We start from the raw sequence: 27,903 nt of genomic DNA on the forward strand, positions 1-27,903 counted from the left end.
ATGACTAAACCGTTAATAACCAGTAAAAAACCACTGAATTTGAGCTTATCAATAGATAATGATGGGAAAATAGAAATTTCGGTTCCTAAACCCCTCAACGCAAGTCTGGTGAGCCCTCAATGTTTCATCCCAAGTCTGGATCCTTATATGTTTCCAGGATCAGGCTTTTTCAATGCAAACAAGAGAAGAGATTGAATGAAAACTTCAACAAACTTACATCAAGAAGGTTGAATGATAACACCCTAAATTCGGTTTATATTTCATGCTATTAGCACAATTTTATGCATTTAAAGAGCTTAAAATGGGGTTGTTATCATGTATTTACATAAATTTAATGTTTTCAAATGATTCCTGATTTTTCCCTAATTTCTGTTAATTATAATGAATTTTAAGGCATTTATTTGAGCTTGAATTAATTATTTTTTAATGAAAATGGCAAGTTTAATATTTAATTTTGAGAATTATCAATACGGGGATGAATTAGTGAATTTTCTAGAATTTTTTAAGATGTTATTGGATTTTTCTGAAATTTATTGGAGGATGAAATACATTTTTATTAAAAAAAAGATATATTTATAAGAAAAAAATGAGTACTAAGATTAATTTTGAGCTTTGAAGGGCTTTTCGTAAATTTTTGTTGCAATGATGCCCTCAAAAACAGCTCTCGGTCGTGGTTGCAGGTGTAAAGATATCATTTAAATTTTTCTAGGGTTTTATTGCAAATGATTTAATATTTGTTTTAATGTTTTAGGGAAAAAACCAGAGGAGAGAAAGTGCGCAAAGGGCATATACACAATTACCTGTGGGCGGCATCATACGGCAATTCCAGCTTTTTAGAAGGATCTTTTTACAAAAGTGCAGGGAAGTTTTCGATCGACTGATGTGGCCTCATCGTGGCCGTCGGATGAGAATCCGACGGCGCTTGATTAGGACCAGCGTTGGGAGGAGGTAAGTTCACCGCCTCCATGGCGCGTACGATGCGCGTGTGCAGGCGGTGATGTGGCGAATTATGAATGGCGAGAGTGAAGAAGAAACGCACACGTACATGCGTATCAAAATGCATTCTAATCGCGACGTTTGAAAATTTTCTTTGTTTTTTATTTTTGCCACGGGGGTACGTGGCGCAACGAGGGCGCACCCGCTTGGAGAAGTTGAAAATTCGTCGGCCAATCAGAGGACGACACCTCAGCGCGTGGGTTAAAAAAAATTATAAATAAATGGATTTAAGTCCAATGGCGAATATTGATTTAAATTCATTTATTCATAACTTTTGATCCAGAAGTCCGATTGAGATGATTTTTTATGGATTTGCTCGTATTGATCCCCTCTTCCTATTTATATCATTGGATCATTGAGATCAATCCTACATTGATAGATAAAAATTAATTACTAATTAGGGGTAAAATGGTCATTTTTACTATTTTACCTAGGTATAAAAGCCAAATTTCGAGAGGAGGGGGTCATTCTTGATGGTTCTCTATCACAGCTTCAAGACAGAGAGGATTCCCAGCCTGGAGCAACCTGTTTGGTACCTTCATTGTATTTAAAGTTTTGTGCATTTTGGATGAAGTTAGTTTAATTTCTTGATTGTTCTTCTTGATTATGGTCTGAACATCTAAATCGCTTGGCTTGAGCAGCATGTACAAGCCCTGATTAGGATTGAGAGGAGTAAGTGAGAGATTTAACTGAGTATTCAAGTGCATTTCAAATGAAAAATATAAATAAAAAAAAACTTTAAATTCTAGGGTATTTAAATTTCTTTTTTCATTATTATCTAATAGTGTAGGTAGTTCTGAATTATCAAACCTACAAAAACCAACCAACCAAATCAAAATTTCCTTCTAAATCCCTCTAATTGAATTCCTTGATCCTTTCATTTGGATCAATTAATCCAACTTAGAGCTCCCTTACTTCTTCTACTCTTCTCATCTCTTCTACCTCCCTCTCTAAATTCCTTGTCTAATTAGATTGATTTGATCTTCATTGAAGATCAAATTAATCCTAATTATCAAAAAATCATCGAATTGAATTCCTTACTAACCTCCCTTGGACGATACCTCTACTCATCATTGTACATCTTAAGTGAGGTTTTATAAATTTTATTGTATAAGCTAAAATTGACAACGACAAGGGTTTAAAATTGCATAAAATTTCCCCCTATTTTGGCTTATCATTGAACTACCTGGATTCTGAAAACTCCTTGTCCTGATGGCCAACCACTTGCTAGAGCACGTCCAGAATGAAGGAAAATGAGGGAGAAAAATAGTATTTATACATAGGAAGAATTACTAAAATACCCCTTTGGGCATTTTTTATTATCTTTTCTTGCCATTTTTGCATCTTTTTTCTCCATGGGTTGGGAGCTTCCCCTTGTGATCTTCAGCTTCTTCGTTGTAAGGCTTTTAAGAGCCCAATGGGCAGGTCAGGTCATGGCCCATATCCCTCTGATTTCTCTTTTAAAGGCCCACAACACAATTTGCTCCTATAAAAGCCCCTTTTGAGAATCACTAAAACTCCCAAAAATTCTCCAAGTCCTTCAGAGTTGTATCTTCTCATTCCTGTAATTTTCTACACATGGAACTATGAAATACTCATCAATAATAAAACTGCTTGACTTCAAAGAAGTCAAGGATGTTAGTTAAAAAAAATAACCATAATGTGCAAAATTGGAATTTAGAGCTAATGCATAAATATTTAGTTAATTCAAACAATAACATGATAAATTCTAAATTAATAATACCAAAATCATCTAAAATGTATTTAAATACACATGCATTTATCATGTTATCATCGTTCCCATCATCAAATGGCAGTGTCCCTATCCTTGGCAGTCATTGGCCCCGTCCTCAATGGTCATTGTCCCCGTCCTCAATGGTCATCATCTATGTTGTTGGTAGTTACTCTCCTCATCGACGACGGTCATCATCCTGTCATTGGCCCTTGTTCAGTCATCTTCTCTGTTGGCGACAATCGCCGACGATAGTCCCCATCCTATGCAGTCATCATGCCCATTGTTGGTAGTCGTGGATAGTCATCATCCCCCTCTTTAGCAGTCGCCATTCCCGTCATCGGTAGTCACCGTTCCATTTATTGGCAGTGGTTACCCATATCGTCTATGCTTGCCATCCCATCGTTGACACTGGTTGTTTCTGGCATCGACACCTCTCGGCCCTATCATTGATGGTTGTCGTCCACTTCGACAAGGGTGATCGTGTCCATCGTCTATATCTATGTAGGTACTTTTATATTATATTTTTATTTCTGAAATATTTTTTCCTCATCTGAAATGCCACTATTCATCTCTGTCATGCGTCCCGTCTTTTCCGTCATCTGTGATGAATGACTGATGACTGAAGACAATTCGTTGAGTCATCCATCCATCGCTCCGAACAATGATGGATGACGATTTTGAACTGAACTAATTACAGTTTATCATCCATCCGACAAGCCTACCCATGGCTACGTCTAGCAGACGCAAACTTGTGCAGCAAATGACAACTCATTGAGGAACTATAAGGATCGCAGATTCACCAAAGGCAATTTGACCATGATTATTGGTCTTTTTTTAAGTTCCACTACAATGTCATTAAGATTTCTCATTCAAATCCTGCAAAATTTTGTGTATTAAATTAGGGTTAATAGCACGGTACATCTCAAACCATGTCCAAAGTCTGCGAGTTAACCTTAGCTTTTTTTTTGGCACGGTATATCCCAAACTCACTAAGTCGTCTGTGATATATCCCGGTGATGACGTGGAGTCCATCGTGGCTGCCAGGTGGATCTCCGGCCAGATTTTTACCTGGCGGAACCCACCTGGCCGCCACGCTGGATTCCACGTCATCACTGTGATATGTCTACCTGCCAAGGGTTTAACTTAAAGAGAGAGAGAGAGAGAGAGGAGAGAGAGTGATGGCGCGTCACCACCGGTCGTCATCGAGCCAGCAGAAGAGGAGCAGCAGGACTTCCCCGACTCAGCACCCGAGGAGCCGGCACTACCCAGCTCGCCACCGAGACGAGTCCAGCCTCCCCGGCGAGCCGCAGCAACACGGGATCCCGCATTCCGTTACTCGGCATGACGCGGACGCCGACCACCGGAGCACACCGTTACAGTCGGTTACTTTATCTTATAGTTTTTCCCTTTATTCGTATTGTCGTGTAGCGGGGGAAGGGCCCATAGGCGGAACCCTTTTCCCCCTTTTTCTTTTATGTTGGGCCTGACAAGCCCGTTTCCTATTTTCTTGCTTATTTTCTCTCCTTTTTCTTTTGTGTTATTGGACTAAGGAAGGGCCATCTCACCCATATATAAGGGGAAGAGGTGGGCGCTTCCTCACCTTGACCTAATTTTTGAAGAATTGCACTTTGAGAAAGAAGGGTCAGGTCGTGGAGAAGAAGAGAAGAAATAAGAAGAAGAGGAGAAAGAAGAAGAAGAAGAGGAAGAAGAGAAGGGAGAGGAAGGAAAGGGAAGAAGAAGGAAAGGGAGAGGAAGGAGGGGGAGCCGCCGCGCGCCGCGCCGCTTCACACGCCGCCGCGCGCCGCCGAGCGCCACCTGCCGCTCGCGCGCGCCACGCGCCGCCGCCGCTGCCAAGCGCTTCGCCGCGCCAAGGCGCGCGCGCCGCTGCCGCCGATCGGCGCCGCGCGCCGCCGCGCCGCTGCCGCCGCGCGCCGCCGCTGCCGTCCCGCGCTGCCGCCGTGCCGCCTCGCCGCCGCGGCGCCGCCCGGCCCTAGCAGCGCTCGCCAGCTGCGCCGCTGGTGTGCTGTGCGACACCCGCGGCGCGTGGCAACAGCGCGCGCGCCAGTGCATCGTGCGCCGTCTGCTGCGCCCGCTGGCCGTGCTCACCGGTGCCTTAGGCGCCTGGCCGTGTGCCACCGTCCTCGCGATGTGCCCGCCGTCCGTGATCCGCGCGACGCTGGGGTTCCTGCTCGCTCACACCGACGCCGCCGCCTCCGCACTCAACCTCCGCGCCCGAAACTCCTCCTCCGAACCAGTTGGTACGAAGATCCTGCCGCCAGCGCATTTAAGGTACTCTGCTTCACTCGCCCCTTTACGTCATTTATTTCCTTCAGTATTCTTTCGTATTGCCTCCACCGCGCTCGGGTTAGATAGGTGAGTGAGACAGATTGAGAGTACGACGAAACAAAGACGAGCGTCTTACCTGTCCGGTACGAGTCGGGACGCCCCGACGCGTGTGAGCATTCCAGTGGGAGTTACCCCATTCGACGGCGTGCGCGCCCTCGACCCGCCTCGGACGACTTGGAGGGCTGGTTCAACCTAGCTAGGCGACCCCGTCCCCGCTCCGGATTGGCTCTCATAGCTTGTCGGCGCATTGCACGTACCATAGTCGGACCATCATCCTCGTTATCGTCATACATGCATTTCTGTTCTCCGCATATCCATCGGTTGACGTCGTGGACGTAAATCGATTAGTTAGTGATACGACACCGAGTTCCTACCCTCGGTGACGGTCGGACGCCGTTGAGACGACGTCCGGCATCAGAGAGTTTCTAGAGAGAGAAATATAGGTGTTCTAGAGAGAGAGGCATTGTTCTCTAGAACACCTCTCTTTCTCTCTCTAGAACCTGCCAAGGGTTTTTTGATAAGAGAGGGAGGCATTCTAGAGAGAGAGGGAGAGAGAGGCGTGCTAGAGAGAGAGAGAATGAGAGAGAGGTTTTAGAGAGAGAGAGAGAGAGAGAATGAGAGATGGTTTTAGAGAGAGAAAGAGAGGTGTTCTAGAGAGAGAGGCGTTGTTCTCTAGACCACCTCTCTTTCTCTCTCTAGAACACCTCTCTTTCTCTCTCTAGAACCTCTCTCTCTCCTTCTCTCTAGAACTCTCTCTCTCGCTCTCTTGGCAGGTAGACATCACGGTGATGACGTGGAATCCAGCGTGGCAGCAAGGTGGGTTCCGCCAGGTAAAAATCTGGCCGGAGATCCACCTGGCAGCCACGATGGACTCCACGTCATCACCGGGATATATTGCAGACGACTTAGTGAGTTTGGGATATACCGTGCCAAAAAAAAAGCTAAGGTTAACTCGCAGACTTTGGACATGGTTTGGGATGTACCATGCTATTAACCCATTAAATTAAATCTAAAGGTCCAGATGAAATCGCAAAAAAATCAGAAACACAAATGACAATATTTCCAAAAATATATATTCTCCCAGAAATAGAAGTATATACTTAAATGTCTCTCATTCAAATTAATCATTACCAAAGATCGTGTTTTTTCATTAGTTGACTACCTAGGGTTAGCTTCTAACATGATTATCTTCTGATTCCAAGCACTTCGTTCATTTGGTCAACCGATTGGATCGGGAAGGGGAAATATCACGTCGCCAGTGGAAAAAACCGTTCTTTGCGCAAGGAAAAGAGAACCCAAATCTCTTCTATTGAGGAAGAGAACGCATCATCGGCTCAGCCATGACGCAATCGGAGGAAGTTATCGGTGAGAATGAATCCTCTGCAGTGGAATTCGAGGTGGCATCGGCGATCGAGCGAGCTGTGGGCAAGAACGAACCGCGAAATGCTCGCATATCAACCATCGTCATCATCGTCGGCGAGTTTTCGTTTTCCTCGTTCTGGGTTTTTTTGCTTGTTCTCTGTCTTGTTCTTGTTCGTCGAGAATTGACGGTGGCGTCGTTTGTTACAGCTATGCAGACCGAGGCTCTTCCCCTCGTCAACAAATTCCAGCTCTCGGAAGACCCTAATTCACCGTGAGTGGTCCAGAATTTGTGCGCCTTTGCGTAATTTTTCGGAACTTTGTCCGTCGCCATCGACTGAAGTTTAATTCCAGTCACATGATGACTGAAAGATGGCGAAATCTTTCTGTTTTATGTTTATTGCTTTATGAACTTTATCTCTATTTCTGTAATAATTTTTTCCCGATATCTTTCTGTTTTATGTTTATTGGTTTATGAAAGTGATATCTATTTCCGTTAAATTTTTTGTTTGGATGTCTTTCTCGTTTTAATGTTTATTGGTTTATGAACTTGATCTCTATTTCCGCTTTGTTTGGATGTCTTTCTGTTTTAAATGCTTACTGGTTTATGAACTTGATCTCTATTGTATTATAATTTTTGTTCGGATGTTTTTGTCTTTTATGTTTACTGGTTTATGAACTTAATCTCTATTGTATCATAATTTTCGGTTTGATATCTCTCTGTTTTATGTTTATTGGTTTATGAACTTGATCTCTGTTTCCGTTATAATTTTTGTTCTTCCAGTTTTCCTAATGGCGTTCCATGGGTGCGATACCACGGTACCTATAAAGGTTTACAGATTAACATAGTCTGGCCAGGGAAGGATTCCCTTCATGGTGAGAATTCAAATCCTTTTTTCTCGTTATTTTTACATTCAACCTTGGAGAAAAATAATAACAAAAAAGGGTTTTTCTTACTGTTTGGAGATAAAATTATGATCGGCTTACTTAGTTGACGGAAGAACAGTCAAACGAACCGGAAAGTCTGATTGTACATTGTCTTCGTAAATCTGGCATATTGTGATAACAGTAAGGATGCCCATATATATGTGTGTGTATAACTATATAGCGTACTCCATGATTGCTATATATTTATGAAATAAATACGCATAAATAAACATAAAACACTCATGGTGAATGCAATTAATTACTTAAAGTCGCATTTATGGAATCAATATGCAGATATGGTTTAACCGACCTTACACGAATCTCAAGGGCAGGTTTATTATATTTAGATAAACGTTTTATCTTATTGGTTTCTTTAATTTCTTTATGTACCTATATGACAAATTCTTTCGCTGTATTTCTGTGAAATCTTTACTTGTGATTTCTGTGGAAGTCATTCTCTGTATTCGTTCATCTCCTAATTTTTTGCAGGGGTCGACAGCGTAGGAACTGTCTCCGCATCGTTAGTTACATATTCATCAATTCACTCATTGAAACCTGATCTCATCATCAACGCGGGCACGGCAGGCGGCTTTAAGGTGTCACATGGGAATTCTATAATCGATTAGTAACATTTAATCGAGCTTTATTATGTATTTTTTCCTTAATTTAATTTTATTTCAAGCTGCGTTATGTTCATGATAAATTTCAGGCAAAAGGAGCAGCTATTTCTGACGTTTACTTGGCTTCGGAGGTGGCTTTTCATGATCGGAGAATCCCAATACCGGTGGGTTCAGTTGAATAACAAGAACACAAAGTTTTCTCCTCAATTAATATTTTTCATGATAAAAAATCGTCGTTATGAACTACCCTGTTCTTGCCTGACAGATTTTCGATCAGTACGGAGTTGGTGTTCGTAAGACAGTGGACACTCCTAATCTCTTGAGCCAAGTCAAATTGAAGGTAATTTTTCTGCAAATTTAGGAATTATTTCTAAAAACCAACACTCTTGATATGAATCATGCAGCATGGAAAACTGTCCACTGGCGATTCTCTGGATATGTCACCGCATGACGAGGCATCTATTATGGCCAATGATGCGGTCATCAAGGACATGGAGGTATGATTTTCCATTTGATGATGATGATGATTGTGTAAAATATATGTATTTAAGGCTCATGGACTGATGACAAACAAAACGGAACAGTCTGTCATCAGTCATCCGTCCTAACCTCGGAACCCCATACCAGATCCTGTTCTGACCCGTACCATTCCTTCATCAAACACCGCTCAATTAGTCTAAGTTTTGCTCGTCTCATTCAGTCCAACCCCTCGGACGAGAACATAAGCAAACAACAAGCCCTGCAATGGGTAACTGAACGGAAGGCCATTCAGTCCCGATCAGTCCGTCCAAAACCATCATCCATCATCAACCCGCAAGCCTAACTAGACATGGTCATTCTGTTTTGTTCATTTTCAACGGATAAAAAATTGCACATAAGAACCTAACAGGGCCTTGCTCTTTGTTCTGTTCTCTTTTTTTTCAAAAAAGGGAAAAAAATCGCTCAAAAGAACCGCACAGGGGTCTTGTTCTTTATTCTGTTCCTTTTTTTTCCAAAAATCGAACAAAATTTGCACATTCTCACAAAACTAGAACAAACTTCACACAAATCGAACAAAAGAACCGCACATGGGTCTGTGCGATGTTCTGTTCAAATTTGTTTTTGTTCTGTTCGAACAACCAAAACGAACAATTCGCACAAAAAGAACAGAACAATCATGTCTCAGCCTAACATATATGTTATATCTCACACAGGGAGCAGCAATTGCATATGTGGCCAGCCTCTTCTCAGTGCCCACCATTTTTCTCAAGGCAGTGACGGATATCGTCGACAGCGACAAGCCCACTCCAGAGGAGTTCCTGGAGAACCTCGTTGCCGTCAGCTTAGCCCTCGACGACGCCGTCACGCGGGTCGTCGACTTCCTTGCCGGCAGATCGTTGACCGAGCTCTGAGGAGGCGACTCCCACCTTATTTACCTATCATTCATCCATTGAGAGAGAGAGAGAGAAAGAGTGAGCGTTGAGTCATGCATGGCGCATTACAACAGGCTGATAAGCAACTCTTACCAGACTGAGGATTCTTGTGGCTATATAACAAGGGGGTGGAGAGAGAGAGAGAGAGAGATGTGTGTGTGCGGTGGGCTGTTTGTATCGGATTTCAGATTACCGTTGATTTGGTGGACCGGTGGGCCAGGTGGTCAACATGGGTAGCGCTATAGAAGCAGCTGGGTCAACGGGAAAAGCCTGTATTCTGGCTATGGGTAAGGCCTTCCCTAATCAGCTTGTGATGCAGGATTATCTCGTTGACAGCTACTTTAAGGACATCGACTGCACCGACTCTGCCCTCAAGCAGAAGCTCGCCCATCTCTGTAATTATCTGTTAATCTGCCCATTGTTTATGCTCGCTTTTTTTTTTAAAGGGTTATCTTCGAATTTCTGGAAGAACAATGAACCCTGCTTTTTTGTCTTAAATTTTTAAGGGAGTAATTTTTTTTCCTAATTCTGTAATCTTTGAATCTCGGGACTCAGAAAAACTTGCTGGTCAAAATTTCGATCTTGTTTTTTGATTACGTTGAAGATTTTTCTGTTTCGAAAGTTCCGAAGGCCGTTAACTCATCTTCTTTTCGTGGTTGGTCCGGTCAACAAAGAGAAGCCTATTTTTGCAACCCCCTATAATTTGACTCACTAAATTTGAATCCCCTATAAGCCCTTTATTTTAATTTTGCCTTTGATTTTTTTCAATCATGTAGCATAATCATGTAGCAGAATCACTAAATTTTAATTTTGCCTTTATTTTAATGTTGAGAACTAGGTTTTTACAAAAAAACCTAGTTCTCAACATTCCCAAGGTTGAAATTTTTCATTGATCAGCGCTTGAGGCAGAAGATACCTAAAAAAAAACCCAAAACCCATTACTCAAAACAGTTCTCACTATCCAAAAAAAAACCCATTATTAAAAAAACAGACATCCATGTCTAAAAAACCCAAATCCCATAATTAAACACAGTAATAAATTTCCCAAACAACCCATCGTTAAAAAAACTACTAAATCTCCAAACAACGAACCCAAGACCCCTAATGGGAGCACTCAAAAACCCATCAATGAATCAAACAAAAAAAAACCCAAAACCCATTCGAAAAAACGATCGCCAATCCCCCAAATATAAACAAAACAAAAACTGAAAATCTCTCCTTCCGTGGATGCACCACCGTACCAGGCAAGTCCACGACGGTGAAGACGAGATACGTGGTGATGAACGAGGAGATCCTGAGCGAGAACCCGTCTTTACTGGTCGAGACCGAGCCAACGGTGGCGCGCCGGCTCGAGCTAGCCCAAGCCGCGGTGACCCAGATGGCGACCGAAGCGGCGCGAGCCTGCCTAGCCCAATGGGCGCGCCCGGCCTCCGAAATCACGCACCTGGTCTACGTCTCCTCCAGCGAGGCCCGCTTCCCCGGCGGCGACGTCTTCCTCGCGCAAGCCCTAGATCTGAGCCCGGCGACCCGCCGCCTCGCCCTCTTCTTCTCCGGCTGCTCCGGCGGCGTTCTCGGCCTGCGCGCGGCCAAGGACTTAGCCGAAAACAACCCCGGCAGCCGCATCCTCCTCGCCACGGCCGAGACCACCCTGCTCGGCTTCAAACCCCCGAGCCAGCCCCGCGCCTACGACCTCGTCGGCGCCGCCCTCTTCGGCGACGGCGCCGCCGCCGTCCTCCTCGGCGCCGCCCCCTTCTCTCCCCCCGAATCCCCCCTCCTCGAACTCCATCTCACGGCCCAGATCCTCCTCCCCAACACCCATCACATCATCGACGGCCGCCTCTCCGAGCACGGGGTAGGGTTTAAGCTCGATCGCGCTCTCCCGCTATTTATAGAGGCCGAGGTCGAAGGGTTCTGCAAGGGATTGCTCTCCCGAGGTGGGCTCTCTGGGCTCGAGCTTAATGGGCTTTTCTGGGCCGTCCATCCTGGCGGGCCTGCCATTCTCAATAGGGTGGAGAGCCGGCTTGGGCTGCTCCCTGACCGGCTTGCAGCCAGCCGGAGGGCCCTCAGGGACTTTGGTAATGCCAGCAGTAATACCATAGTTTATGTGCTGGAATATATCCTTGAGGAGAGGAGGAAGGCCCTGCAGGGCCCTGGCTGGGGCCTTGTCCTGGCTTTTGGCCCTGGGATTACCTTTGAGGGCATTCTTGCCAGGTCTCTGGTTTGATTGCTTGAGACTTAGGGTTTGTGCTGGTTGTGTGAAGGAATAAGTGATATCATGAGAGATGTTGTTGTGTTTTTTTTTTTTGGAATAAAAGTGTTCTATAAATGCCCAGATGAATTTCTTTAGTGGACTTGTTTATTGATCTGGAGTGCAACTTGTGTGCTGATGATGAAATTTCCAAGCTGGAGTTTTTCTCTTACTTGCTGTCAGAGGAATTCAGGTTATCTTGTTTCTTCTCTTAGATGCTCGCTTTGATTCTTTGAGCATGAGTGTGTTTTATGAAAAGAATGAAGCCAAAAAAATAAAGTAACCACTGTTGAGGAGAAGAAAAGGTGAAAAAATTTTAAGTCAGCCAATGCTAAAGGTTTTGTAACTACACCGAGTTGAGCACCAAGATTCATAGTTTAATATGTAGACTATATGAGGCAACCTCCAGAGTTTTGAGATGGACATACTTCTACCATATCTCTGGTATTATCACCATGTTTTATTTAAAGCATTCAAGTCTTAAACTACGATATTTCGTTCTAGGTTTTGACAAGAGAGGGACCTTCTGATGTAGAGAAAGGGCACTGCTTTGAGCCAGAAGTATAATTGTTAATTTCCCAGGTCAAATATGAAATTCGTTAATCATCAAAAGGCAATACCTAAAAATCAGTACGAAATGGTTGGCCACCAAAAATTTAGAATGTAAAATGGTTTTGATAAATTAATTTGAATTTTCTATTTGAGGTTTATTGTTCTTATTAAGGTAAGTGAGAATATTTAAGTGGTATCTAATTAATAATTTTATCCTTTTAGTGGATTGAAATAATCATAAATGAGTTATTTTAGGTTATGGTAAAGAAATTTTTATTCCATTATTTGAGATAAATATATAATGTGTCAGCATAAATCTTGATCCAGATATTCTCTGCGTGGATCTCAACCTTTATTTACAAAGTCACTAGAAAGTATTATTTTCTAGTATGACTTCATATTGAAACAAGGTGGATATGGATGAATTACTATTTATATATGCTTTAAGATATTAGCAGAAGAAGAGCGCATTCTTTCCCTAGTTTTCCGTCAAATATTAACTGAATACAATAGCTATAATAAAAAACACAAAAATTCGCAACTATTATGCCGTCTATGTCACACAAGTGTATTAAAGTAATTAACATAAATCACATCTGCATAAAAACTCATTAAGATGAACGAAAGTGTATCGTTCAAGCATTTTAAATTGTTATCAGGGTATTTTAAATCTGTTTTTGGCGAAACCTCAGATGATGATCTTTGATTTCATTTATCAATAATATATCTTTGAATTCAACTTTTGAAGCAGGTGCCTTCAGAAAAAAGGAGTTGAACTATTTATATTATTTCCAAGAGCTGTCGAACTGCAGCTTTACTCTTGATATAGAAAAAAATTGTATTATTTTTATCATGCACCGTTTCTTTGCCACAAATGAAACGTTTTAATCTTAAATCGACAAAAAACTTTTGAAACAAAATTTAACTCAACAAATTCGACTTCAGATCACAATTTGAGTAAACCATCTTCGTATCCTGAGAAATCTCATAATGCTTCAAATATCCATTCAGGTTTCATTAAAGTCCACATCCATCTCATTACTTTGGTGGTCTCATTGTGGAAAAACTTGGACTTCCTTCCCATTAAAGTCAGTTGCTTTTGACCGCTTGGCCACTCCCCCTTCCCAGGCCGAGGCCCACAGTTTCTGAATAAGAAGGCACAACTTTAGGAGCGTTTAGGAGCAGCACGGCGTTAGGAGCAGAGCAGGCGAAGAACTGGAAGATTATAATTGTGGAGCTTACCCCATTTTCCCTTCTCAGCGAAACTTTCACGTTTGGGCACAAATGAGCTTCTAGAAATCATCACAGATTTCAATTTATTTTTTTTTTTGAAATTTTGAATTGTGATCACATGCCCATGCTGTGGTCGCCCAAGAAGGTACAGATTTCAAAAATATAAGAAGAAGACTTAGTGACCTCACAAACTTTGTATGTTGGTGGATTTGGATTCCATCCTGCACCCTTCCCTGGGTTACTAACATAACCTTAACCTATTAGGGGCATTCTGCTATTTTGTGTCTAGGATAGTTTACCCTTCCCTTAAGATATCTGTTGTCCCCTCTGAAGAGGAGATCCAAGAATTAAGTACTGAAGTTACAGCTTAGCTCAAATTCTCCTTGTCCACGTCCGCCCTACCTTTCTGACCCTTTCTCCTCAACTGTTCAGCAATCCCTACCTCGTCCCTCGACCAATTCCCTTCCCTGGTGATCATCCCTGCCTCATTGCCTCTCCAGGCGGCTCGTCCCCCTTTGATCCCAAACCCCTCTGATCAGTCATTCCTTGATCCGCCTCCTCGAGAGGAATCTAAATTAATGTTCCAATCATATTGGTATTCGAGATGAACACGCCAAAACTGAAAGAATAAACTACCCAATGCATATGAAAGAATAAACAAGGCCGTTACATTGAAGCTCCAGCAGAACAGTTACCCATGGTAGGGAATAGCAAGTCTGTCTTGAGACGGTGAGGAAAAAAACCAACATCTTCACATAACAGACAAACTAGTCTGGGTAAGACAAAGAAGAGAAAAAACTGGTTCAGGTAAAGATGGACAGCACCAGTCGTTAAATAGTAAAATTGCTGACGCCGAGAGGAATCGCCACACAGCAAAATCTTATTGAGAAAGACTTGCTGCATTGAAAAAGCTAACTTTTGCAAGAAGGCTAAAAAATATCTGGAAGGCACCACACCAACGTCAAAAAGTCTAATGAACATCGACATTATCAATGTTTTTTATCCTGAGCCAATCGGAGGACAGGAACGATATACATCATTGTACCGATTTTAGCTGAATCGTCTACAAGCGGAAGAGAACTTTGATGAAACGGTAGGTGGTTACCCAGGCCCGCTCACATTTCAGGATGACAACTTTATAGAGAGCAAATTTTAAAACTATATTAATTTGTAACTATGTGGCCTTTTTATATCAGTGGCGTCCATGATTGGATGCAGGAAAATTCCCCACTTTATTTTTTGGGTTCCCAAAAAATAAATTGATTGAAGGGTTCAATAAATAACCTTAAAATAAAAATCAATAGGGACATCCAAAAATATCCTTAAAATTGTAGCCTGTTTCACCGAGAGCTCCTGCCGCTGGAAGTTTATGGGCAGCAGTGATTATTCAAAAATTGGATTCTGCAAAGGAAGATTACGCGATCGTGAGTGATTAAATTAGAATACGGATTTCATCATATGGCACCGTCATCTGTTTTCTTACATACTTCAAACAAATCATTAATAGAATCTATCATGACATTGCATGGTTGAGATTCTGCACTTCTAAACAAAAAATTGGAGCCCTCACATTACAATGATATGAAAATAAACCATATAAATTCTTCAGAAACCCATTCTGTGGAATGCAAATACCTTTTTCTACATTAGCTATTTACACGCCCACGCTCTATCCATTCCAGCTGATAAGAGGCTGGTTGAACTGAAGTTCGCTCCCGTTTCTGTGATTAGCATTGGATCAGGACTAAAGATTGTAATCTATGGAAAACTTGGCGCAAGTAAATCTTAGGTGAAATAAAGTCAAAGAAATGCTCGTTCTCTGAACAAAGAAACTAAATAAGAAAAAAATATACCTATAACCTTTCTGACTTGGTCAAAGAGAAGGAAATTTCAAGCAATAAATGCTAACATTTTTTATTGAAATAGTAAATCTGCACCAAAAAGAAGCGTATACAATCACTAAATTTGGCTTTAAGATCAGTCAGAAGAAGCGAGATCTGAATTGAAATGTAAGCCTTCTACTGAAAGAAAAACGAAACGAAGTGTCTAGTTTTTTCTCAGACAGTTTCTGTAAACCACATTTTCGGGGATAATAAAAACTGACAAAAATTAAAAACTTTATGTTACCTCTCCATAATCTCTGAGACTGAATTTAAAATATCCATAATCTCCGAGACTGATTGTAAATGCTAATAGAACCATTCTGGTCACTTGAACCTCAGAACAGATGACTACCACAAAAAAAGTTTTTTCGATCTCGGGCAAAAAAATCCAAGTTCTCATACTATCAAATAAAGCCACATCCTATTTTCAACTATCATGAAATCCCTTTGATCAGTAGCGAATACGTAGGACTACTTGGCCTGAATTGCATATTTTCCATAATTGATAGCATCTCGGAACAGTCGTCAACATGACCATTTTTTAGCAAACCGTCAATGAGAATATCCCAAGCTATACTATCAGAACTATAGCCACATCCAAGGGAAGTAGCAAATACTGATTTTGCTTGCTCAAATTTCCCTTCGTCACAAAGGCCAGAAACAAGAAACTTGAATGACTCCAAATGCGGCTGATATCCAAGTTTTTTCATCATATCCACGTAACCCAGAGCCTGAAAATATGATCTTTTTCTGCAGAGACATAGTATGATTGTATTATAAATTTCTTCGTCTGGGGTTATTCTGTTTTCTTGCATATGCCGGAGTAAGCTCTTTGCCTCTTCTAAACGTTGTTCTTTGCAAAAACCTTTTATAAGAATACCGTAAGTGCTAATCTTTGGAGAACAACCGTGTAAAACCATCTGCCCCAGAAACTCCAAAGCAGTTTCTAAGGGAAGCATTTTCCACAAATCAGCATCCTCCACGTAACTCAAACCAAATATATGCTTGAAAAAAATACAATAGGTCTGTGCGTTGGGCTCATGCATGGAACCCATCATGTTCTTGAGGAACCCAAATGCCTGATCTACTTTGCCTGTGCTTCCACAGCCTTCGATCAGTGTGTTATACATCACTAAGTCAGGCCGAATACCTTCTCTTTCCATGTCTGTGAGTAAACTTTGGGCTTCATCCAACATCCCTTCTTTGTAATATGAACGGAGAAAAACAGTATAAGTGTAAGCGTCAGGCTTACAACCCAAAGAAAGCATCTCTTCCCAAACGTTCTTAGCACCTTCAATATCACCACTCTTCAACAACCCTGCCATTAGTATTGTACAACTGACAACGTCAGGCTGTATTCCCTTAGTCACCATCTCACTCCACAACGCCAAAGCTTCTTGAGTTTTTCCTTCCTTTGATAACCCATCAAGACATGTATTGTAAGCACAAGAGTTGGGCCCCCAACCCTCAGAATGCATTCTCTCAAGCAATTGACAAGCAGTTGAAACTCTTCCTGCTTTGCACTCTCCGTTGATTAAGGAGGCATAAATCACGTCATTAGCCTTAATATTCTTCTGGGCTAAGGAGCCAAAGAGTGAGTAAGCTTCCTCCATCTTCCCAAGCTTGCATAAGGAATCTATCATTGTAGAGTAAGTCCACACATCTGGCTTCAACCGAGCATCGTCAATCAGATCGAGTAACCTGTATGCCCCATCAATCTGTCCTTCCTTGCACATCCCATTAATCAGAGAATTATAAGTTACAAGACAAGGAGATAGTCCAATTTCCAGCATTTGACTCAATAAACTCATTCCCTTGTGCACCTTGCCCATCTTACATAACCCAGAAATCAGCTCATTGTAGGTCCTTGTGTTTGGCTTACAGCCCGTTGACTCCATCATTTCCATGATACCAAAGGCATCGTTGACTTTACCTTCATTACAATACCCAAGAATTAAAGCATTATAAGTTATAACAGAAGGGATTAAACCCACCTCAGACATATGACCCAACATAGAACTCGCCTCATCAAGCTTGCCTTCTTTACAAAGCCCGTTGATTAACACTGTGTAAGTGTGAAGATTCGGCACACAGGCCTTCTCCTTCATTTCATTAAACAAGGAGAAAGCACGGTCAATGTTTCTAGATTCACATAGAGAAGAAATCAGTACTGTGTAGGTGCGAACAGTAGGAGAACACCCATCTTCTTCCATTTTTGAGAATAGAGAGAAAGCTTCGTCCTCTCTCTTTCCCTCGCATAAACCATGGATTAGAACAGTGTATGAGACTTCATTTCTACGGCAGCCCTTGAGAGGCATTGCGATAAAAACTTGCAAAGCTCCATCTAAATCGTCTGCTCTGCAGTGGCCTAGAATGAGAGAAGTGAAAGTGAACGTATCAGGCTTAAGCCCAGCCTGAAGAATGTAACTGAAGAACAGCTTCGCTTCAATGAGGTTCCCAGCCTTGCAAAAGGCGTTGATCATGGTGTTGAATGTGTATATATTCGGCAAGATCTTGTCTTCGACGATCTTGCGATACAATGGTCTCATGTCTTCAAGCAATGAGAATTTCGCAAGAGCCATCAATACCAAATTGTAGCATCGAAGCGTCATTTTGAATTTCTCTCTGCCGAGCAAAAAATCGATCGCTGCGGCAACTTCTTCGGGTGTAGAGCAAGATCGAATCATGGAGATTCTGATGCTCTCCGCTTGGCTTAGAAATCTGGATTTGACGAGCAACCGGAGGAGGGAAGCGTAAGAATCAACGGTGTGACGGTATCCAGGAATCCTTGAAACCCAGTTGAAGAAATTCAACGCGGTTCTGGGATCGAGCGGCTGTTGCATGAGTTTAGAGACATGGGTAGGAGTCAAAGAAGACGCTAAACTCTTCAAGGCGGGATTCTTGGTCCAACCCGGTCGAGATAAGATCGAAAAAACCTGCACGGTAGGATCGGAGATCGATTCCGGGGAAGTAGAGGCGAGACGAAGATGAACTGCGTTGTAGAGTCTTCTTCTGGAGTTCCAATTCAATCTCCTCATCTCCCCCGCAGTCGCATCGATCGAACCGGCGACCCGCCGAAGGCAAAGCTGATGCAGAAAACCCAACAAATCTGTTTTCTTCTGGTTTTGGTTTTAAACCCTTCTTCCCCAAAAGCCACTTCATTTGTAACAATCTATGAAATTAAGTAAATACACTTAAAGAGTCTTAGACACACCTTTCAATTGCTCACTAGAAGGCCACTTTAAATTAGGGTACACTTGTCCCAATAATGATAATGATAGAAAATTATATCTTGTATGAGGATGTGGATACTTGTATTCTGTATGGATGATGGTATTATAGTTTTATTATCATTATCAATACCAGATGTTTCGGTTGTGGATAGTGTTTGTCCATCCTCAACTGATATTCATATCAGTTCAGATATCATTACTGTAGTAACCAATATCTGATATCGACGTCAGTCGGTATCTCACTAAGTATAGGGTACCGTGTGTGGATATTGGATAGTCAGATATCATATCATGAGAACTTGTATAAACATTCAATTTTTTGTTGTTTATAACTATATGAGTGAGTAACATTTTGTGATAAACTTATATTATTGGGTAAATCAGTCTTCTTTACATTCACTAAATATTCTTCTTCTTAATGCATGCCTCTCTCTCAACCCTGACAAACTGAGAGGCAAAAGTGCATTGCACTATAATCTCAATGGGGCAGGTGGGGTGGCAATACCAGAGCAGGCAAGATGATGAGATAACGGGCATGGAAGGGTGGTGAGGGCATGGTGACAGGTAGGGTAAGCATTCTAAGAGCGAGAAGAGAGGTTTATATTCAAACAAAAATGTCAAATCATGTCTTCCCTTTGCATCTTGATCTAAAATTGGATATCTGATTGTGTTTAGAATCTGACTCTTGTCGAGATCTTCCCTAAGAGTAAACATTGATAGGAAGGTTCGGCACCTCAGTGTCATCTCTTTGCTACCTGGGGCTATATCCCAGTGTCAAATGTTCTGATTTAAGGAAACCCATAATTTAGGTGTAAAATGTACTTTTAATGTTCTGATTTAAGGAACCATATTTCTAATATCTTCCTTACTAATTAATAGTAAGAGACATGGGAAGGAGAGCGTGTATCAAAACAGTGAATTTTTAGTGAATATAATATGACAAGTTTCAGCATATTTTTATATTGTTTAATAATTAGTTTTAATAAAACTGAAACAAACTATTGTAAAATAATTTAAACATATTTAATACGAGTGGGAAGTCTTTATTATGATTTTAGAGCATTTTCAAAATTCATAGAGTCAAATTTGTTTACGAATAATTCAAATATCTTCGATTGCGCTTGGTAGTGCCATATAGAAGGGTGGAACAACAGTGAAGAGCAGCGAGCATGCTCATGAGTGGAGTTTGTGACACACAATTTGGCTTGGTTCAACTCAGTGACTTGGTCCACCACTCGATAGAAAACAAGTCCAGCTGCATGATTTGCGAGCATCAACCACAAAGCGAGGGCCACCGCTGTTTTCAAAAAGGAAAATGGTCAGTGGCAGACGATCAGCAATAGAGCTGAGCAGTGGATTAAAGTGGAAAATTTTGTATTTGACTTTTTTATATGATGAATGTATCAAGGCAATCACTCTTCCATGTGATTTTAAGTTCATTATAATAAATTTATATTTCTTATTATTCTCATGAGGTGTTTATAATGATCTACCTAAATATGCGCAACGACTAAATAAATTGTGATGATATCAAAATATAGTGATCACTAGATGCTAAACATGTATTCTAAACATTCCTATTCAATGGATACTCGAGATGGACATTGAACTATCAATAAATAATATTAGATTCACACAAAAAAATGGCACATAATATGGCCATTACAAATGATGGGTACTCTTTAGGAAAATAGTTCACTGAAGTAAGCTACACCAACCCCTGAAAGATAGTATGTTTAAATGTAAACTATCAACATCCATGTCCTGGTCATATACAGTGGTCCTTCGTATTTATACACCAAAGAAATCTTGTGGATGATTGTTATACTTTGACTAAAACTTGTGAGTCCCTAATCATTATATTCAAATAAGTATTGACTCCGACATAGAAAGAAGTACACAAAGATGAATGAGTGGCTGAGATGGGATCTGCTGCCCTCCATATAGGAGGAGATTGGCTTTAGGAAAAAGATGCATTAAATCCATGGCAAGGGTAGTGCATATGATATTGAAGAAGATGTTATCCTACGATCTTCATTATGCATTAGTACTAAATGGATTGATATGTTAGGGTTTGATGGAAAATCATACCCTAAGTCATTTAGGAGTCTTACAATAATGAAGGATTATATGTATATGGAAAGCAAAGATGTTAACCATTCAACAAAAGAGTTAAGTACGTACCTTGTATCTTCTAGAGCACGAGGTGTAGCTTGGTACCCCATGGGCTGTAAAGTTAAGCTATCAATTTGGTTAAATTGATCTTGGATTGATTACTTTATAAGGTTACTTGATAAATGTTAATGGACCATTAAAGTTATTAACTAGGCTGGTAAGTGGGCATAGAGGGTCACACACATACCATCTATATAAGTTAGTGGATATAGTTAAAGTTACAAGGACTTTTTGAAAAGTTCCAAAATAAGCATAAGTAGAGGGTTCACCGATTTTAGTTACTGATGTTTCATTTGTTTCTATTTCACTGTCTCTACCAGTGAGACTTAATGGTGAAGATATCTACTAATCATACAGAAGCATTGGAGAAGAAGTAGAATATATTTATTGTCACATCGATCACATGGGTACATCTAGAGGTTGAACGCATGAACAGCTTGAAGGAACTCTTCTAGGAAGTCAATAGTGGAATCAGTTGCACACACGTTGATGTGATCATCCGCGTTTACATATAAATTTTAAATTATTTTGGATATTTTGATGCATCAAAATTATTTATCCGGCATTTAATCAAAGCCTACGAACCAAAAACGTAGAATGATCCTCAAGAAAATTGTCGAAGATGATGGAAGCACATGTGTGACAATGAACAAGCAAGTGGTGGACATTTCATCAATGGAGGAAAATAAAAACTGATATGTGAAAATCCCATGATATTTTTATTTAAAGGGTACAAAAACTTGTACACTAAATTAAAATAACAAGCAAACAATAGACAGTCTCAAATATCTCAAAAGTTAAGAGGAATGTAATGTGTAATAATTTACAAAATCTAAGCTACTGAAATTTCATTCATCATGTAAATTTGATAGGAGTGTAGCAACGTTAAATTTATCATCAAGGATCATACATATAAATGAAGTTGAGAAGTTTTATTAGTCGAAATTTAGGCAGTTAACCTAGTCAATGTGTAATTTAAAGACTTACGCAATAATATTTATAAATTAACCCTAATTCACTTATTATTGATGTAAAATTTTGAGTAAGGGGTCGAAGCATAGAGAAGGTTTTGTGATTAAGATTGATATTTGGAACAAAGTAATGATTAAGAAAGTGATTAAGATGAGAGAGCATGGAAAGAAGAGATACTAGATATATATTATGATTTTAATTAAATTAATTTATATATATAAGTTCTTAATTCTTACTCATAGGAATTATGAACATATACCAGTTATTAGGATAATATTAAAATCGTGGAGTGAGAATCGGATGAGAGTAATGAATAGATGTGATGAAGAAACCCTAATTGGGGGTTTTCTATGAAAATCCTAATTAGGAATGGGTGGTATAAGCCATTAATCCCTACTCATACGGTTTAATAACTTATAACAGAGAGTGAAGTGATATGAGAATGTGGAATGGATAGAAAGATGTGGGAAATGGAATACAAATCTTAATTAAATGTTTGGGACTTACCTCTTCCTTTGGCGATGCTCCCAAGCATTAATCTCCCTTCATGAACCCGTATATTGCGCTTGGTGCCTTGGCATGTTGCAATAGACACGAAGATAGATCAAGAGAGGGGAGAAACTCACTTTTGCGAGAGGAAAAACCCTAAATTAGCACTCATACACCTTTCTTTCACAAGGTCTCCCACATGGAGAAAGACAAAATGAAGTACAAGAAGAGCCTAGCCTTGGGATTTATTTATAGGCTCAACCATGGGTCATGGAAAGAGAAATAAGAGGTGGCCATTTGATCTAAAACTACCCATAGGATTAGCAGTTATGACCAATTGAATTTTGAGTATTTCTAGTAATTCATTTTTTTTAGGATGTTGTCGGGTTTGATGGCTTGATTCGTCCATGGAAAACACGTTCCATGGATGCGGAAGCGTGTCGATTGATTCACAATCGATCTTTAAACAAAATATTGAAAGTACCTTTTGGGGAACTCATTCCACCCTTGACTTTGTCGCTCCAAGATCGTTCTGAAGCCGTTCATGCGTCCGGCCTTTAGAAGTATCCACACAATCACTCAGGGCTTGGATCTCCATGTCTTCTTCTTCAACTCTTCTTGAAAATCTTAAAGATCTCCTCACCATGAAGACACTCTTGGATGCGTGGAGAAGAGAGTGGAGAAAGGGAGGGGCTATCAAATCAGGCTTGCATGGGTGCTTAAAATCAAACCCCTTTCCCTCTTTATCTTTCACTTAAGATTTTTCTAAAAAACCCTACAAAGTAAATATATCCACCGATGCCCTTATGACCTTGTGTGTGTGACCCTCTAGGCCCATGTATCATTCTAGTTAATAGCTTTAGCGGCCCAATAACATTTATTGGCCAACCTTATTAATTAACTATATCAACATATAGATTAATTAAATAACGATCGATTTAACCTAATCGATAGTTTAAGTTTCCATCCCGTGGGGTGCCAAGCTACACCTCGTGAGTTAGAAGACCGAGTAGTCTCAAATTCTCTCATGTAACCTTTACCGTCATCGGCTATCGTATATGTATAATCCATCATCCACACGAGACTCTCGAGCGACTTAGGGTATGGTTTATTGTCAAACCCTAATATGTCATTCGATTAGTACTGATCCGTAATGGGGATCATTGGAGAACGTCTTCTCTAATATCCTCACCACCCTGGCCACGGATTTTTTTGAATCGTCTTCCTTGAGTCAATCTCCTCTTATACCGAGGGCAAATGATCCCGTCTTGACCACTCAATCATCTCTGTAAGCTTCTTACTACATCCGATCTATAACTTATTTGAATCCCATGATTAGAGGCTCGTAATTCATAGTCAAAACGTAGTCGTCCACTCACGAGATGTCCTTAGTGTCTCAGGTCAGTGGATCACTTATACAACCGTAACTTGAATCAACATGATTGACATTTCGGTATAATAACATTCAAGGATTCATACAGATCAATTCAATGAACTCTTTCTCCAAAGAGCACCTACTATATGTCCTTATTGTCGCCACACTAATAGCCATAGGATCAGCTATACTTACCGTATTATTCTATCCGGATAATTTGATGTCCATCTCGACTATCCATCGAATATGAATATCTAGAATACATGTTTAAAGACTTGTGATCACTGTATTATGATGTCATCATAATTCACTAAGTCATTGCATGTATTCATTGACTTCATTATAAACATCATGCGGAATAATAATGAACGTAAATATTTTATTCAATGAACTTAAATAAACACGGTAGTATGATTGGCTTGAAGGCGACATTATATTCATCCGGTGCCACATCATCCATCCTTGTAAGGCACAAATTTGACTCGTTCCACAAGAAAAGAGAGCCACCATTTGTTCCACATGATCCCTACTTGTAGGGCACAAAATGACTTGTACCACAAGAAAGAGAGCCAACAATTGTTCCACATCATCCCTCCTTAGTGGGCCTCGATTTTACCATTTTTAACCCAAAAAATACTTGGAAAATTTCAAATATAATCTAGAAAATTCTCTAAAATTCAAAATTAAATATCTCTTTATCTAAAACTCCTTTTTGGATGAAATTTTCACCAAATTAATTATTTTTAGATTATCCCTTTAAACCATTAAAACATCATAATATATTGATTTTAGTGCAAGAATAATTAGTTAGTGGAGATAAGCATGTTTGGTGAAAATTACATAAAATTTGTGATAACATGCATAAAATTAGCTTAGTTTTGCTCTAAAATGCATGAAATAAACATGAATTATCATTCTTATTTGCTTTTTATCAAAGTTGAAAAGTGAAAATGGATAAAGGAATAAAGAATATGAAGATACCACTGTGATATCATTTTCAAAATAAGAAAAATAGATAGACTTAGGAGTATAATGCATCACACATAGTAAGGAACAATGATTGGATGGTTACCTATTTGGGTATGTTCATGGATAGAGTGGTGTCAGGTAGGCCATGATGAAAGTGTGAAGATGATAAATATAAGATTTACATAGCTCTAGCTGACAAAGTAAAATTAGATGTGTCATAGAAGTTCAAATACAGGAGATTATGTGCTTCTGACTTAAAGACATGCATACCTCTATCTTACAATGATTTGCTTTAATGATGAGTCTAGACATGTAGGATGAGCTATCCATCATGCAAGGGGAAGTTTGTGTTTAGTGTTTCACTTACTCTTTTCTTCCTAGTCATAGTATTTTATTTATTTAATTTTTGAACGCAAAAGACACATTTTTACTTGGAAAATCTCGTATGTGTTCTCTAAAACAATAATTGGCATCCTTTGAAATCATACATGTTGTCCAACAAAAGTTTAACATGAAAAATAAGAAAAACAAACTGAGTGGGTATCATTTTTCGAAGAATTGCAAATTTATTTGAATATTGAAACTAATAAAAGAGAGGTAAAAGTGAGATAGGCAAGGGGAATGAATAAAATGTCATAAGGATCAAGAAGTTATTGTTCTTATTTTGAGAATTAAGACAATTTAGATTGATAATCTGGGAACTAGGGGTATAGGTTATTGTTACTAAGTATCACTAACCTAAATCGAGTGATGAGTTCCCTTGATTAAGCAATAAATTTACATTCCTCATTGATAGAGGAGTGAGGGTCAAACCACAGAGAGCACTAGACCAAAATTGAGTGGATTTAAGCTAAAACGTGTGTGTGAGAATTTTAAGAATTATATATTTTTTATGAAATGGAGTGTAAAAGCATGTACATTATGAATTTATCCATTTAAATGATTTTAACGAGTGTAAAAATATTCAGGCAAGGTCAGAATACATTTTAATGATTTTTGCTATTTTTCTAGATTTTTTACCCAATTTAATTTGTCAAAATTAAATATGCAAGAAATTTAGAGGAAATTGAATTTCGAATTGTTCTCCTTAAATAAATATTGGTCAACAATGATTTACGACCAAGATTTGTAAGATTCTGTTTCACCCCACACTTGTGGGATCTGCCGACACTGAATGGAATTGGTTGTGTTCCTGGGCCAAGAATACCCAATTCCCACAATACAAGTGGTCTAGAGAGAGAAAGAACACTAATCTTGATTTCTACCATATAATATAAAGATTAGTCAAGAAGAAGAAGGGTAGAGAAATAAAGAATTGGCTTACATGGATGGTGGGCCTCTTCTTCCACCTGCTCAAGCCCTGGACGCTTCTCAATTCTTGGATCCTTGGCAGCTCCAATGTAGAGAGAGAGAGGAGGGAACCCTTGGGAGAGGGAATAGAGAGAAGGATTTCTCTCTCCCACCTAGGCCTTGTCAGGTCACTTCACAAAGGACTCTAAATGAATATTCAGGATGTCTTTTACAAAGGACTAGTGATCGCCCCTCCTGATAACGACGTCAGATTACGGTATCGGGACGGATGATGTACCGAATACCAGAAATCAAATTTCGAGTATCCATTTTTACCGCTATCTGGATAGCGGATACCAATATCGGATATCGGTTGTTACAGTACGGATATCTGATATTGCGATCCGTCTCGATGTCGTCATCCGCCTTCGTCTCCCAAGAAGGATGACGATATTGGATATTGGAGTTGGATATTGGATTTCAATATCCAACATAGAATGGTTGTAAAAATAAATTAAATTCATCATAGATGTCTATGTGACATGGTATGGAGAGGAAATACGCCGGCCAGCAGGTAAATGAGAGCTTTCTGAATAATTTAGTAGCTCGTCTAATATATATATATATAGCTCAAAATTTTTATTTTCTTCCATATGGGATAATAGGGTTTGGAGTTTAACATTAAATAGCATCTGAATCCCATTATCCCATATGGAAGAAACAAAAATTCTGAGGTGTACATATTATATGATCGAATAATATATTAAATATAAATTAAATATATTATTAATTCGTTAAATATCGTACCTCGTTTAATATATACAACTCAAAATTTTTGTTTTCTTCCATATGGGACAATAGGATTCAGGGTTTGGCATTAAACTCTGAATCCTATTATCCCATATATATATAAAAAATTCTGAGGTGTATATATTATACGAGCGAATATTATAGTAAAAATATATATGTATTAAATATGAATAAAATATATTATTAACTCGCTAAATATATATCCTATCTCGTTTAGTATATACAATTCACAATTTTTGTTTTCCTCCATATGGGACAATAGGATTAGGAGTTTAATATTAAACTCCGAATCTTTATGGAAGAAAACAAAAATTTTGAGATGTATATATTAAATGAGATACTAATATAGTAAAAATATTTAGTGTTGTTAACATAAATCATCTATAATCATGATAATTATTGATTTTTCCTCTTGATACTGGATATCGATATTTGGATACCGGTGTCAATTTCCGGATATTGAAATCTGATATCCGGTATCTGACATTCCCCTCACACTTACCATTTGATATCCGTCCTCGATATCCTTTTTCACCTGCCAGATAAAATCCGTTCGATATTCAATATTTGACATCAGACACCGTCCCAATTTTTTCCAGATATCGGATATCGAATGTCCAATACCGGATATCAGACAAACATTCCCTACAAAGGACTCTAAAGCATTAATAGGCATACCTTAGATAATGGATCAATTTGATAAGTGAGATTTGGACCAAGCCATAGGCCCACTTGTGCCCCTTCTAGAAGATCTGAATCCTTTTAAAGGGTCTCTTGGAGCTCGTTCTTGGGTTTTCTCTCAAGAGGGAGGCCCATTAGCCCAATGAGGTCTCCTTTGGCTTTTCGTAGAGTCCCTTGGTCCTTTCACGAGGGAAATTTTACTAGTCCTGAAAAGGGTCCAAAATTATCCAAAGAAGAGGTTAGATTCAGTTCACTTGGTTGATTGGTCAAGTGGGTTGCATTAAGTACATAATCCTATACTTTTATACTATTTAAAATATGAACATGTGGAGAGTTTTAACAAGATATTTATCTAAATGTACATGCTCCAAGTTAGGATTTAATATGAAATATCAATAAAATGTGCCTTAGTGAACTCTTATTTAATAATACCTTTATATTGACTTATCATAGACCAATGTTGGAATAACATAAAATTTTGGAGAAACATTAATGATATAAAACTAATACTCTAATAGACATGTCATAATTGATTTGGATTGGTTTTGTTTTGGTCTAATCCAACCTAGAAGTGATGTGTATTAAATGACTCACATGA

At 39.6% G+C, this 27,903-nt stretch overlaps 3 protein-coding genes and 1 long non-coding RNA gene across 5 annotated transcripts; 2 read left to right on the top strand and 2 right to left on the bottom strand.

Annotated features, from left to right (window-relative positions):
- The first annotated feature begins 6,276 nt into the window (after positions 1 to 6,276).
- On the top strand, positions 6,277 to 9,519 carry LOC144716927 (Phosphorylase superfamily protein). The gene is made up of 8 exons (XM_078592205.1): positions 6,277 to 6,553; positions 6,647 to 6,710; positions 7,221 to 7,312; positions 7,853 to 7,959; positions 8,073 to 8,147; positions 8,249 to 8,323; positions 8,388 to 8,480; positions 9,177 to 9,519. The coding sequence occupies exons 1-8, from the start codon at positions 6,418 to 6,420 to the stop codon at positions 9,372 to 9,374; spliced, it is 840 nt and encodes a 279-aa protein (XP_078448331.1). The 5' UTR covers positions 6,277 to 6,417; the 3' UTR covers positions 9,375 to 9,519.
- LOC144716928 (uncharacterized) lies at positions 9,128 to 10,775 on the bottom strand. Its single transcript, XR_013585023.1, has 2 exons — positions 10,637 to 10,775; positions 9,128 to 10,311 (listed from the first exon to the last, which is right to left on the bottom strand). It is a non-coding gene; the product is annotated as an uncharacterized LOC144716928 (long non-coding RNA).
- Positions 9,625 to 11,758, top strand: LAP5 (Chalcone and stilbene synthase family protein). The gene is made up of 2 exons (XM_078592204.1): positions 9,625 to 9,790; positions 10,640 to 11,758. The coding sequence occupies exons 1-2, from the start codon at positions 9,625 to 9,627 to the stop codon at positions 11,617 to 11,619; spliced, it is 1,146 nt and encodes a 381-aa protein (XP_078448330.1). The 3' UTR covers positions 11,620 to 11,758.
- A 2,817-nt stretch (positions 11,759 to 14,575) lies between these two features.
- On the bottom strand, positions 14,576 to 18,444 carry LOC144716929 (Pentatricopeptide repeat (PPR) superfamily protein). Of its 2 annotated transcripts, XM_078592206.1 has the most exons (4): positions 15,556 to 18,444; positions 15,282 to 15,359; positions 15,064 to 15,149; positions 14,576 to 14,829 (listed from the first exon to the last, which is right to left on the bottom strand). In XM_078592206.1, the coding sequence occupies exon 1, from the start codon at positions 18,347 to 18,349 to the stop codon at positions 15,746 to 15,748; it is 2,604 nt and encodes an 867-aa protein (XP_078448332.1). In that variant the 5' UTR covers positions 18,350 to 18,444; the 3' UTR covers positions 14,576 to 14,829; positions 15,064 to 15,149; positions 15,282 to 15,359; positions 15,556 to 15,745. The 2 variants fall into 2 exon arrangements, with proteins under 2 accessions (XP_078448332.1, XP_078448333.1); XM_078592207.1 differs by lacking the exon at positions 15,282 to 15,359.
- Positions 18,445 to 27,903: the final 9,459 nt, after the last annotated feature.

The sequence above is a fragment of the Wolffia australiana genome, chromosome 2 (assembly GCF_029677425.1).
Source record: "Wolffia australiana isolate 7733 chromosome 2, ASM2967742v1".
Lineage (NCBI taxonomy): Eukaryota > Viridiplantae > Streptophyta > Magnoliopsida > Alismatales > Araceae > Wolffia > Wolffia australiana.